At 38.1% G+C, this 13,944-nt stretch overlaps 1 protein-coding gene across 3 annotated transcripts in view; it reads left to right on the top strand.

Moving 5' to 3' along the window:
• rps6kal (ribosomal protein S6 kinase a, like) overlaps nucleotides 1-13,944 on the top strand; it is a 182,660-nt gene that overhangs the window by 113,684 nt on the left and 55,032 nt on the right. Inside the window, exons 5-10 of one of the 3 annotated variants that reach the window (XM_068047782.1) lie at nucleotides 4,616-4,695; nucleotides 5,206-5,312; nucleotides 5,665-5,702; nucleotides 8,246-8,388; nucleotides 9,256-9,326; nucleotides 11,846-11,934. In XM_068047782.1, the coding sequence (XP_067903883.1) occupies nucleotides 4,616-4,695; nucleotides 5,206-5,312; nucleotides 5,665-5,702; nucleotides 8,246-8,388; nucleotides 9,256-9,326; nucleotides 11,846-11,934 (528 nt within the window). Of the gene's footprint in view, nucleotides 1-4,615; nucleotides 4,696-5,195; nucleotides 5,313-5,664; nucleotides 5,703-8,245; nucleotides 8,389-9,255; nucleotides 9,327-11,845; nucleotides 11,935-13,944 lie in introns of those variants that run through there. The other 2 variants (XM_068047781.1, XR_010976484.1) reach the window with 2 other exon arrangements.

Raw genomic sequence — 13,944 nt, 5'->3', positions numbered from 1 at the left:
TTACTTCTGTAATTTTAAGTTGTTCTTGGTAAGGTTATTTTATTCTATTGCTTATGGTATTTTGGACATATCCTTATCAACATGGTGTAGATGTAATGCTGTCGTTCTCAGTTACAGTAGTGTACTCTAAAGTGTTACTGGGAATATATTTTGTACTTAATTCACTGCTGTCAAAATACTCATGCATGCATTTTTTGCAGTGCAGCAAGCATTCCATAATGTAACATGTAATCTAACTTGGAAAAGTCAGAACTTGGAACAAGGAAGTCTTGGAACACAGAGAGAGAAATGGCTATTCAGTGATTGCTGCTGGAAAGTATGGATGTGAGGACAGAATTGGATTTGACTATGCCCCTACTGTTAATGAAAAATACAGAAATGGAGAAGTGAACTATTAGAATGGTCATGAGAAAGCTAAAAATCAAAACAGGAAAAGAAGCAAAAAGTATATACATATATATAGTGTGCGTGTCTGTGCCCATTGGAGACATTTATTGATCCTTGGCAATTACAGGACTTGACCCCAAATACTCTATTCCAAATCTTGGCCTCTGGCTGCCTGTGTGTTTGCCACTTCAGTAGTTTCTTGATGTTTGCTAGTGAGCAGAAAGGCAGTTATTAAACAAACAAGATAAAATGGTAGGGAACATGGTCTAAAACAAAAGAAGCAAAAAGAAGGAATTGGTAAGATGAAGATGTCATTTTTGTTTGTCCCTAAGTGCATCTTCACCCTCTGCATTATTTCTGACATAGTACAGTGCTATGGTGCAACCTAAATGAGAGTTAAGACAATGGAGTGAATTTTCCTCAGATATTTGGGTTAAATATGAGAGTAGGAGCACTTGTTTTCCATGCATCATAGGCATCGACTTTGCAAATGTAGAACAATTAGAATTGACTGTTTTGAACCAGTTGTATTTGCTAGCAGGGAAAGGAGTAAGTAACCTGAAATTGTTTTGTATGTGTAGAAGTGTGTTTGGTTAATCCGTCCATTGTTTTTTGGTTAGGCTTTGATTATTCTGCCTTTATTTTGTCAAAATACTTTGCGGCTTAATTGTCGGTGAAACAAAAAGCATTCTGCATGCAGTCTTTGAGTATAATAGTGAAAGTTAGTGGCGTAGAATTTCCGCTCTGTTGCACTGATTTTTTTCAGCATAACCCATGCAAAAGATGTGAAATTTTAAGTGCAAACTAAATTCAGTGCAAATCAAATTTCTGCAGTCTTTAATGGTAGTTTACTCTAGAAGCCGTGCCACCCAGAAAACTAGGCACATCTCCAAAGTAAATGAATCCCGCATTGGGAGTTTCCACTAATTACAGTGGTTTGCAGGCCTTCAAGATGCCTTTAAAAGTAAGTTGGTTCTTTTGGCTGCAAGTTCACTAATAGGCATGTTTTAAAAGGTTTTGAATATTTTTTAATTTACTACTGACTACTGTAACCCATTGTAACTAGTAACTGGTTCCATATTTATCTTAAAAGTCATTTTCAGAAATTTAATTTTTGATTACTGAGGTGGTGCACTAAACTTTGTGATTAAAACTGCTTATTTTTTGTGATAAACTCATCTTCAGCTGCATTAATTAAACTGCACCAAGTCCCCACATTTAAATAAATCGAGGAATATTTTGAAGCAAAACTTAAAGAAAAAGCTATCTAAAACATTGCCCAATTGCGCGGCTTTATAGTAGATCTTGCGTTTGGTAATATGCAGATTAGTTTCAGTGGAAACTTGAGAAAGAAACACTTCTCAAAACTAGCGCAGTTTTGCTGATTACACCCAAAGTGGAAACTCTATCCCAGTATTTCATTTTTTCTGTTATAGTAATTATATTTCCATATTCATGGTCAGACTATCCTCTGTCTTCCAAATTTTGGGCTGAATTTTGTTCAGCTCCTGATGTCGAGCTCCGAGGCTGGGGGTGGCCGGAAGATCGGAGCAGCAGCGGCCCGCCACTGAGCCCGATACTGGGATTGCCGGCCCCAATCTTCCTGGTGGCGACAAGGCTTCATGGCGGCCCCTTCGCCACTCGGCGACGGGACCCGACTTAAAATATTTAAACAGGGTGTTTGCATGCATTAAAACCTAACCCACAGCGATTTTACCGGCAGTTCCGGATCTTCAGTGCGACGGGCAGCACTCGGGCGCCTTCACTTTCCTGTCCAAGGAAAACTGACGCCACTGAGGTGGGGAAGGGGTGGTGGGGGTGGATGTGTGGGAACCCAGCATTTTTAGTGTAGTTGGGGAGGAGGGGGGGGGGATCAACTCTGCATTCTTAGTGTAGGTGGTGGGGGGGAAAGGGGTGAATTTTGCACTTTGTGCATTTGCAGGGAGAAGGGGTCCACTCTGCAATGTTAGTGTAGTGGTGGATGGGGCAAACATTTATTTTCAGTGTAGTGAGGAGGGGGCAGAGCAGAGCTGGCAGCCCTTTAAAAATGGCACTAGTGCCTGCAGAGACAGCTGATACCATTCACAGTGTCACCGAGGCCGCCACGCATGTTTGGGGGGTGCCCTGCATGTTCTAATGAGCCACCTGGCTCAAGATCGCGGTTGCATGACCGTGCGCAGGCCGTGCCTGCTGGCTGCCATTTTTTCCGCTCCCGGCGGCAGGAAAACAAAATCCAGCCCTTTGTTTCCACTAGGGTATTTGTACCATAAGCATAATACATGGAAGCAGATAAGCATGAATCACTTAGGGTATCGAGGCCAAAATAGCATTAAGGAACGCTGATTATAAAGCAATTATAAAAGTGATTTTGTAAGAAGCTTAAAAAAAAGTTTAATGTGATCAATCTGTAAGCACAGCCTGGACTTGCATATGTGTAAGTAGGAATTGAGGGCATAACAGCAATTGTTAGGCCAGCATGTATGATTGAATAAGTAGATGCTGTGATATGTTTGGAAAGGTAATTATTAAAGTGAGAATTAAGATTAGAATAAAAAGTAGAAATTGCTGGAGGAACACAACAAAATTGCACATATTCTGATGTCTGTCTTAATTGTCTGTAATACTTTAAAGTGTTAGTGCATAGTGGTTATGCTTAATTGTAATTTTTTAAAAGGGCGTGCTATGAGAATAGGGTAGTGTTTTCTACATGGAAATCAAAGCTGTTTCTCATTTTAAGCTCTTGAGCCAAAATTATAACATTATATTTAATTCAACTGAACTTTCGAGCCTAATCTCATGCTAAGTATGGCATACCCTAAAATTCTATTGAACTTGATCTTTTGCAAATGCATTTGTGTGACAGTGATGATACATAAAGAAATATTGGAAATAAGGCAACGTTATAATTTTTCCCTGAACAGTTAACAAAATATTTTCCAAATCACCTGCGTGCAGTTCTGGTTTGTAGTAATGGCACCACATTTCATTAGATGCATGGTGGTTTCGGGTATGTTTCAAAGTACAGGTATTAATAAAACCCGGGTGTTGGATCCTGATCTGATGTCTGTGTGGGCTAAAACTCACCAGAAAGTCATTTTTTAGTTGCTTGAACTCAGACCAACTTTGTGCAAAGCCATATTTTCAGATTGCTTTTAAACTTTTCCACATGCACTTTTAATTTAAGAGAACAAATGCTTGTGTCTGCTTTGTCCTAACTGTAAAACTTAGTAGCTCAGAGAGTGGAGCTTTGAGCAAGTGCCCAAATTGGCATGTGTGCTGAGTGACACTGGTTGACTTTACTGTGACCTGGATGGATGCATAGCATGACTCCAATCTGCTGAGAGCAGAGAGCACATCACTGTTCACAATTAGCAATCTGAAGAAATTATACTGAATAGAAACGAGCTCATGGAGACTCGAGATTTTGAACTGTGCGCCAAATCTTTGATGTCGCAAGATGTCTGACTTGGCTCAGTGGAAGCCCTCTTTTTTTCTGTGTCCAAAGGTCATGGGTTCAAACCCTAGTCTGGAGACTTGAACATAATCTAGGCTGACATTTCAGTTCAACAATGAGGGAGTAGTACACTGTCAGAAGTTCTGTCCTGAAGTACTAATTGAAGAAGAGCAGAGGAGCTCTGCTGATGTCTTGGCTAACATTTATACCGCCAACAGAATTACTGATTATCTTGTCATTTATCTCCTTGCTGTTTGTGGGCCATGCTGTGTACAAATTGGCTGCCCAGTTTCACTTTGTTACAACAGTGACTATACTTCAAATGTACTTAATCAGTTGTAAAATATTTTGGGACACCTTGAGGCTATTTGTTCATTTCTTTCTGAACAGTTGAAATTGTGATTGGTACCACTCTAATATAGATTGTATATGCCAAGATCAAAATGCACTTTTTTGGTTAATCACTCAATCTAATACAAAACTTAGGCGTTTTGTTGTGAAGAGACCTTTATGCACTGTGGTACAGAGCTCCACTAATGAACCCACAATTTTGCTTTGGATGTTGCATATATCTGAGGCTCCCAATTCACACCTTTTCAAAATCCTTTTGTGATGTAGGAATTTTTTGCAGTGTTTTGAATCTTCTAGGTGCTCGTCGTTTTCAGGCAATGCAAGTTTAAGCTTAGTTTTGAACCTGTTGCTAGTATAATAAGGTACCAAAAATGTTTACACTAGTGTCAACCCTTTCACTTATTTCACCAATTTTTACTTCAGCCTTTCAGACAGAAGGGAAACTTTATCTAATTTTGGATTTCCTCAGGGGAGGAGATGTATTTACACGCTTATCCAAAGAGGTAAGATATCAGATATATTTTTCATGTAATTTTTTTGCAAAAATAAAATTTGAAAAAAGCTGCTGATAGTCATCGAATACTCTATCTGCAACTGGTTAAAACCAGCCAGCAGAGGGAGAGGTGTAAATCTCAAGTGTCCAAAAGGGAACAGAACAGTCCTAATAGGAGAGATGTCTGAATAATCTCCTCCTTCCTTGTTAATTCAGTCAGTCCTGATTCAAAACTCTCCCAACCAAAAACTAGGACTTTTTCCAGTTTTGTTTTTTTTGTCTTGTTAGTATTCTGTTCCATAACCCTCCCTCAGTTGGTGGAGTGTGCTTAGGTTGTGTTTTTTGGGTTTGTCACACCACTAATAAATTGCATATCCATGCATTTGCAGGAGGTCTGTATTTAGTGAAAAAAATTGGATTTTTCTTCAAAACCAATCTTTGCAGAAACAGTATTACAATTATGTTGCAGTTTAATGTACTGAAGTCCTAGAAACTGATAAAACAATGTAGTTTCTCATAGGTCATGTTTACTGAGGAAGATGTCAAGTTCTACCTTGCAGAATTGGCCCTTGCTTTGGATCATCTACACAGCTTGGGAATAGTGTACAGGGATCTAAAGCCAGAAAAGTAAATCCTATATTTATTTTCTTCTGGATTTATATTGTATGTTTTTTATTATGCATTTTGTGCATATTTAAACAGTAACCTTGTACATTTAATCATTCTGTTAAATGGCATAATTACATTGCTGATTAGAACAACTTGAATTAATATTTTCAAAATGTTTTATATAGTTTGAAATAGCTTTTTAAACTTTGCACTGCAAATATTAAGTGAAATAAAATTATTGTAGATTACTATACATTCTTTAAGAGCAATAGTTCATAATTTTATTTGTAAATACTCATGAATGTGCTCAATTTTTTTAGCACCCTTAAACTTGTGTACATGTATTGGAGAATGTGAATTTTAATTTCAGCATTTTACTTGATGAAGGAGGACATATCAAGTTAACAGGTAGGTACATTCACCACCCAGTGCATCAGCTATATAGATAATTGTTTTTAAAATGAGCAACATTATTTTCTAGATCTTTTTATAGAAATGCTGACTTGGAATTTGCTTAGATTTGTAATATGATGGCAAAATTTGCTATTCTGAGAAGATCTATTGCTGAGGTAGTTTGAATCCAAACTGCAGCACTACTTGTGCAAAATGGAGGAAATATTTATTGCTTTTGCAGTCAAAAGACTAATTGATAAATACTGGATCAAGCAGGACTCCTGTCAGCAAAGGCCTGCAGCAAGCAAAACACTTAATGATTAGCTTATTGCTTAATTTTTATTGCTCACTGATCCTTTATGTTCAATAAATAACGAATAAGTCAGCATTTGCTGTTGTGTTGTTCAATTCACTTAAATAAAGATGAGATTAAAAAAACAATGTGCATAATTGTCAACAGGAAATAACTAGATTCAGAACAAAATCATGTGAGTAACCTTTGTTCATTTTGAATGATCAACCTGGAGCCCTACTTTAAAGGTGAATAATCAAAGAAGTCCCTGATGATATTATGTTAGTTGCTAAAGATTCTGTGAAATCACTGTTCTGTAACCTTAAAGAAAAGATGTGAAGATCCCATGCAAGTCACCAGTTTGGCCTTTAATTGCCTTTAAGCTATTGGAAGACATAGTGTTGCATTTGTTATGAAATAGTCCACTTTTATTCCATCCAATACCTTTTGGTTTTGACTCTAATTTTGAACAGATATAAAAAAAAATCAGTTTATAGCAAGTGGCTTTTCTGTGAACTGAAGCTAAAGCTGCAATTCAAATCTGGAATTAGGATCCCATTTAATACCTTGGTGAACTGGATTGGGATTGTCAGCAGGCAGGCATCTCGCTTTACTTCACTCTGGATTTGGGTTTATCTCTGGGTCCAAGCTGACATTGCAAGAAGCCACGGTTATCATGTAAATACATAAACAATAATCTGAAATTTAGTTAAAATTTACAGTACAAAATGCATTAAAAAATGCCTCTTTTTTGAGAAATTAGTACATATCAAATACAAATTTTACAAAATGATTTTAAATAAAAAACGCTATGGTGTGTTCAACTTTGTGCAACAAAATGATAGCCCAGTTCTTGGAGTTGAATTGGTTACTTATAGGTACTGTCACAGCAATTGCTTTAACTAAAACTGAAATGAAAAACAACTTGTATTTATATAGCGCCTTTAATGTAGTAAAACCATCCCAAGGTAGATCTATTTGCGTGTTCACACGCTGACCTGACACAAATTCTGATTAAGCAAATACATGTTTGCATTGATGCAGAAAATTGATTTGTTGATCAAAATGAAAACGAACATGATGTAAGAAAAATTTTGCACATTTTAACCACGAGTTTTTTTCAGAAGACATGATTAGTCATTTTAATTTTTTTTTGTCGACTGAATGTCTGCCATGCACAGAAACCATCACTTATTTAGGATTAAAATTTAATTTAAAACTTTCTTCAGGGGAGAGAGTCTGGAACCTGTCGTGGTTCTGAACAGTTTTCTTTACAATAAAACTAAATACTAGATTTTGCCTTTAATACTCTATATGCCATAAAAATTTCATTAAAATTATCCTTCAGGCGGTTGCTATATTTCATTATAGTTCTTTGAATAAATTTCTCCCTTTTAGATTTGCGAGCCTTTTTGTATAATCTAGGAGACTGGTTCAGATAATCTCATCGAAATCCTTTGATATTTCCTATTTTTGCGTAAATGGGAATTCTAGCCTTCAAGGCCTGTATTGTGTGTTCTGCTAGTAGCTAGTTAGAATAGCACCCAATATGTGGTTATGCTGCTTTAATACTTATTTGGTGGGTGAGATATATTGGAGTTTACAGAGCACAGTGGCGCAGTGGTTAGCACCGCAGCCTCACAGCTCCAGCGACCCGGGTTCAATTCTGGGTACTGCCTGTGTGGAATTTGCAAGTTCTCTCCCTGTGTCTGCGTGGGTTTTCGCCAGGTACTCCGGTTTCCTCCCACCACCAAAAGACTTGCAGGTTGATAGGTAAATTGGCCATTATAAATTGCCCCTAGTATAGGTAGGTGGTAGGAGAATATAGGGACAGGTGGGGATGTGGTAGGAATATGGGATTAGTGTAGGATTAGTATAAATGGGTGGTTGATGGTCGGCACAGACTTGGTGGGCCGAAGGGCCTGTTTCAGTGCTATATCTCTAAATAAAAATAAAATAGAGATAGTTTATGAACTTACCATTAAGTATTTTATTCATGTTCAACAAATGTCATAAGGTAAAATTTAAAATTTTTCTTATAGTTGTAATATTATATAGATTAATTTTGGTAGAAGATGAGAAAATGTACAAAGTGCTTCCTAAACATCAAACCCCCCCACCAAAGCTCGTCAACTGCAGACATGCGAATGCATGGGCATTTTAGTAATGAGTCATGACTTGTGTTAAATCAGTTGTGATGCTTTAAAGAGATGGAAGTTGCTTATTTACAAAGTGTTCATATTTTTGACATTACTCTTGTTTATAGATTTTGGGCTAAGTAAAGAATCAGTTGACCAAGAAAAGAAGGCATACTCATTTTGTGGTACTGTGGAGTACATGGCACCCGAAGTAGTAAACAGGCGAGGTCATACACAGAGTGCAGATTGGTGGTCATTTGGTGTGCTTATGGTATGTGTGAGATTTTGCCTGCTTAACTTTGTATTCTGTTTGGTATTTTATTTAGTGAAAGTGATTGGATATATCCTGGTATAGAATTTTCAGTTTGGTTCCACTTGTACGTTGCTCTTATCTAGGTTTCTTGGGATGCTGTTGTACCGCACAAAGGGAATGGAGAGTGATTCGCTCTAGAGTTATTAAGTTGGAGAGCTAAGTTATATGAGCACTTCAAGGTTGTTCTCAGTCTGTAATTCTGAAGCCAATTCTCAGCTCCACTCGAGTTCCAGACGTCGGTGTGATGGTATAAGGCTGCACTTTTCAGTTGCAGGCTTGAATTCCTGAGAACTGTATTTATACTGAGCAAAGAGTTTGCACCTCTAGTGTGGAATCCCCAGCTGGTTGAGGTTTCACTATCAGACCCTGAGTGCCCTAAGGAGTCAGGTCGCTGACCACCTTGATATTCCAACTTTAGCATTGTAGCAAAGCGAAAACTGTTGCATGGCAGTGCAAAATTTGGAGTGCAAGCTTGCCCTTTGACTCTTAAAATGATATAAATTATTTCTCATTTTAATCAAGACAGAGCCATGAAGTTCTATCACTTGTTAGCAATAAACTGCAACTTATATTTATATTACTATCACTGGTTAGCTATATACTACTGGTTTACATCCTATCAAATTTGTTTTGTTTGTGTTAAATATAAAACTTCCACTGCTTTTTAATATGTATGCAATACTGATAGGTAACATTTGTTTATTTGAGTGTTATACAATGGTTATCATACTGTTACTGATTGAAGCAAAATAGTTATATACATTACAAATATTCAGGCCCAATTTTACTTTGATCCCACGGTCAATACTTTGCTTTTACTTTTAGTTTGAGATGCTTACTGGTACGTTGCCATTCCAAGGTAAAGACAGGAATGAAACTATGAACATGATACTCAAGTAAGTTTGTTTAATGTACTTTTGTGCAATTCATACTCTTGTACTAGCTTGCAGAGGATTTGACATTGGCGAACTTGATAAACACCCTGTGTCACCTCCTCTTCTGACCTTTTTTGAGGTAACAAGAAAATATAACAGAAATGGTCATATAACTTTATTTTAAGTACAAGCCTGTGATATACCAATTCTTTCAGTCATTCACAATTGGGGAAAAATAATTAGGGCACATAGCTTTACATTTTTGTGTCCACACTTATTGATGTTTGTATGTTCTGTATTCCTGATTTCTGCTAATTGGTCCTAGCTTATTCAGTAAGAAAAAAAACTTCTACCAGTTAGAATTATGGGAAATGTAAGTCGTGCGTTTATTCCCAAATAGCGTCAATAAGGAGAGAGCAGTGTTGCAGGTCAGGGGGCCTGTTAGATTTTATCCTAATTCCAGAAACTATCAAAATTCACTTGATCAAAGCAGGCAGATTAAAATGCAACCCCAGGCAGCAGTTTGAATGAGCAGCCTTTGAGTTAGAGGGTGGATGTTGGCTTCAAGACCCACTAGATCCTCTTGACTAGTTTATTTGAATGTTTTTCAGGTAGTTTACATAGTTGTAATTCTAAATGAATAAACTGTGAGAAACACATTACACTAATTTTGAAAGGAATGAGGTTCTAGATTTGTGACTTTGCAGTTTGGTACTCCCTGCTCCCATGCCCTTGTGTCATGTGCATGTCAATCTGTCAGAAGTAGACAGAGGTGCCTGCTTTAATGGAGAATGATAGGTACCTGAGATTGATTAGAATGCACAAATCTAATTGAGGATTACAGCTCATGCCATAAACAAACTTAACCTGCAGGAAATTACATATTTCATCTGAAAGCACAAAATGCGATGGCAATTTGAAAATCAATCACTGCTGTCTGCTGTTTATAATGTAAGCTGGTTTAATTTTAAGTCATTTTTCATGCTGGCAGCAGCTGTCCAATTGGATATCATCGCATTTCCACATTGTTGATGCATGATGGTGTTGAGCATGGGATTTAAATATTGGAACATCGTTACTTCAAACTTATTCAGAAATAATCCTGGTCAGTTTTATGTCTAGTGCACTGTGTATTCTTAATGGCTACTCTATAATAAATTGGAATTGTTCTTAAGATTTTTCACATTCAGAAATGAATCACTAGCAATGTAGTTTACGTCTCAAAGACTAAAACATGGGAAATGAGAACTGTGCCCTAAAATAATTAAAATAAATACTATTTAACTCAGTAAATTAACAGAATTTTATTATACTCCCATTTTCAGAATAAACACTTTGCTCTATGTTGCCAGAATGGCCAGTAAAAATATTTACTTTAATCACATTATGGCAAGTTAAAGCCAAATTCGTTACTTTACCTTCTCTCAGTGGATGGGGGTGGTGGGGGGAAGCATTCAGACAGCATCAATCTGAAATTGGTAATAGCATGTTATATCATGGTGACAAATTTAAGACCATTGTAAATTTTAAACTGTTTTTATCATAGAAGGGCTAGGCGGAACAATTTGTGTTGAAAAAGCAGTTTCCAAAATTAAACCCAAATTTACATCATGTATTTCTGTGGTATAAATAGGGCAATTATATTTTTAAGATTGGCTAATCTTGTTGGAATTATACAAATAACTTATCAAGATCACTAATTTACAGTGACCTAAAAGGCAAATACTGTTTTTATGACATGGAATTAGTACCATTGTTTAGAGAGATTATATCCTGTCTACATAGTATGTTTAAGATAATTGACGGAAGAACCAAAGGGGAGTTGGGAGTTTTTTACGCAGTGAGTTATGATCTGGAACACACTACCTGAAAGATTCAGTAGTCATTTTCAAAAGGGAATTGGAAATAAACTTGAAAAAATCAACTTGAAATATTGCAGGACTATGGGGAAGGGCAGGGGAATGGAACTATTTGGATAGCTCAGTCAAAGAGCCAACTAAGGCATGACAGAGTGAATAGCTGCCTTCTGTGCCCTAAGTCTATCCTAATTAGGATTATTGGTTTATGGTGACCGAATCAGTAAAATTCTGTTTTTATTACACCGGATTTGTATCTGTATACTCTAGGATTCCGGCCCCTCTTCTGTGAAACCTGCAGTTCGGTGGCCTGAAAAGTAAGCGATGGAATGAGAAATTTGGCGAGTAACTGCCAGAGATTTCATTTTATCAGCACTTCTCCATGTCTTTTATTACCATGGCAGTCTTTGACGGTGCCTCACATTGCAGGTTTATACCATTGATACTGTGCATCTTTGAAAAAAAACGTCCACTTATGGGAGCGCTGTAGAACACTTGAGCTTGTTGCTCATTATGCAGTGAGCCTGTGCTATCGTGCATGGAATGAGAATGATCATGAACTTAAAAAAAAAGAACTTAAATACTGAATGTTCAAGGAAGGCTGTGAAACAGCTGTTCTGTGTATTAGTATGCAATCTTGTGTGCAATCTAAATAAAATATTGAATCTATTTACTTTTTCCAAGAGCTAAATTAGGAATGCCTCAGTTTCTTAGTCCAGAAGCTCAAGGTCTTCTCAGAACATTATTCAAGCGAAATCCTGGGAATAGACTAGGTACTGCTTCATTTTTCTTATTAACATCCATTTCTATATTGAAGTTTTTGTTTCCAATTATTGTCGGGCATTTAATAAATATGTATTTGATACTTAATGAAGGCCTCTTGGCACTCGAGAAAAAACAAACACTCAATATTTTATTGCATGCCTATTTATGCTGATGTCAGTACCGGAAAATAGCTTTTTAAAGTATATTTTAATTTCTATTAATTTGATCTTCAAAATTATAGAACAGGAACATGTAAGGAGAAGGTTTCATTTTTCTGGTGTCTGTAGTGCCCCTAGTGCAAATATATTACATATCTGGGCACCAAACAGAGTTCTCTACTCTCTGAGTTGTCCAACAGTTTAATGTGAAGAAATATGAGAGCCAGCAACAGAAAAGACTATCTCAGTCCATCAGGTCAACCCGAAATTTAGGCAGCATCATCTTTCTCTCATGTCCTCATTCTTCCCCTTGCTAAATTTCCAATTCCTCCATGAATTTACTGACATAATCTACCCACTACCCATTCAGCTCATTTCGTACATTCACCAACTTGTATAAAGCAATGAAATCTGAACTGTAAGTTTGCTTTCTGTCATCTTGGCTTATGTCATTTCCCCTTGTAGATTTATGTGTTATGGCCATGTAGAACCAGAGCTTTGGGCCACAAAATTGGGCTCCATAACGCCTATAGCTTCGATGCTATGGGTGCCATTTTGGTGCCAAAATGTTGTCCGTGCTATGTGCGCACACTTTGGCACGGCATGCGCAGTACACCATCTTGGTGAGGATGTTAACATGGACGTTAGTATTGTGCGACACAAGTATACATAGTAGATCGATTGTGATGTCAGTCAGCATGTAATGCTGACCTGATGCCAGTGCTGCCATCTTGTCATTTGATTTTAACAGCCTCTCTTAACCTTGCACAGCTGAACATGTGTTCAGCAGCAGGAAGGCTCTCCCCCGCCCCCTTTTCCCCCATCAGTGCTATTTAAAGAGATCATCAACTTGGATGTTAGTTGCTGATTACTCTCCACTGGCTCGGTTTCAGTTTGTGGAAGTGCTAGGTGTTCTGAGGTGTTTGTTAAAGTTGAAGTACGCAGGGAGCGATGCTGAATGTGCAGAAGGCCTTGGTTATGACTGTAAAGGTTCTAGGCAGACCACTTGCTCCTAGTCATGTGTTTATAGTTGCAATTCTCTTTGGGCTATAGCATGAGAGGGAGATGGAGCAGAGCCAGCTAAGAGGACAAGCTGCTCACAGAAGGGGGGGAAAAGGGCTCTCAGCCGGAGGCTTTATCCACCTTGGGCCTTCGGGGAATGCTTCTCTTAGTTTCAAATAAACTAGGAGCAGTGACTGCATTTGAGGATGGTGCTCACAGATCTTTGCCACCTCTTGTAACCAGACATGCAACCTCAGAGTAGAACGAGGATGGTGCTACCAATGGCTGTGAAGGTGACTTTCTTCCAGGCTGCAGTAGGCGACATAGATAACATCTCTCAGTTCACTATCCACTGCTGTACTAGAGAAGTGACAGATGCTCTTTATGCCTGGAGAGGGGAGTTCATTGTGTGTTTTTTTTCTGTCTGAACAAAGAGAAGCAGGTAGGGCATGCGCATGGCTTTGCTAGGGTAGTGGGCTTCCCCAAGGTGCAGACATGTGGCTTTGCGGGTGCCTCATCTCAATGCTGAGATGTAGCGTAATCAAAAAGGTTACCACTTGCTGAATGCCACACGCCAATTGCACAGTGCTTAGCACTTCATATTGGTGAATAACTGTTTTCATTCTGCGCCAGTCTGGTATTTCCTCAATCTTTCAGCCACCATGTCAAACCAGGGGTTGACTGCTGGGCGATAACGGCTACTCGCTTTACACCTGCCTCATGACTGCACTCCGCAACTCAGCCACATGTTGCTAGCTTGCGTACTGAGAGCCATGCTGCTACAAGAAACGTCATAGAGCAGACCATTGAGGTGCTGAAGCAATTGTTCTGCTTGGACTGCTTTGGAGGAGCCCTCTA

Source organism: Heterodontus francisci, chromosome 15, assembly GCF_036365525.1.
Source record: "Heterodontus francisci isolate sHetFra1 chromosome 15, sHetFra1.hap1, whole genome shotgun sequence".
NCBI classification, from domain to species: domain Eukaryota; kingdom Metazoa; phylum Chordata; class Chondrichthyes; order Heterodontiformes; family Heterodontidae; genus Heterodontus; species Heterodontus francisci.
Note: the sequence above shows the minus strand (reverse complement) of the source record. Positions and strands in the feature narration are given on the sequence as shown.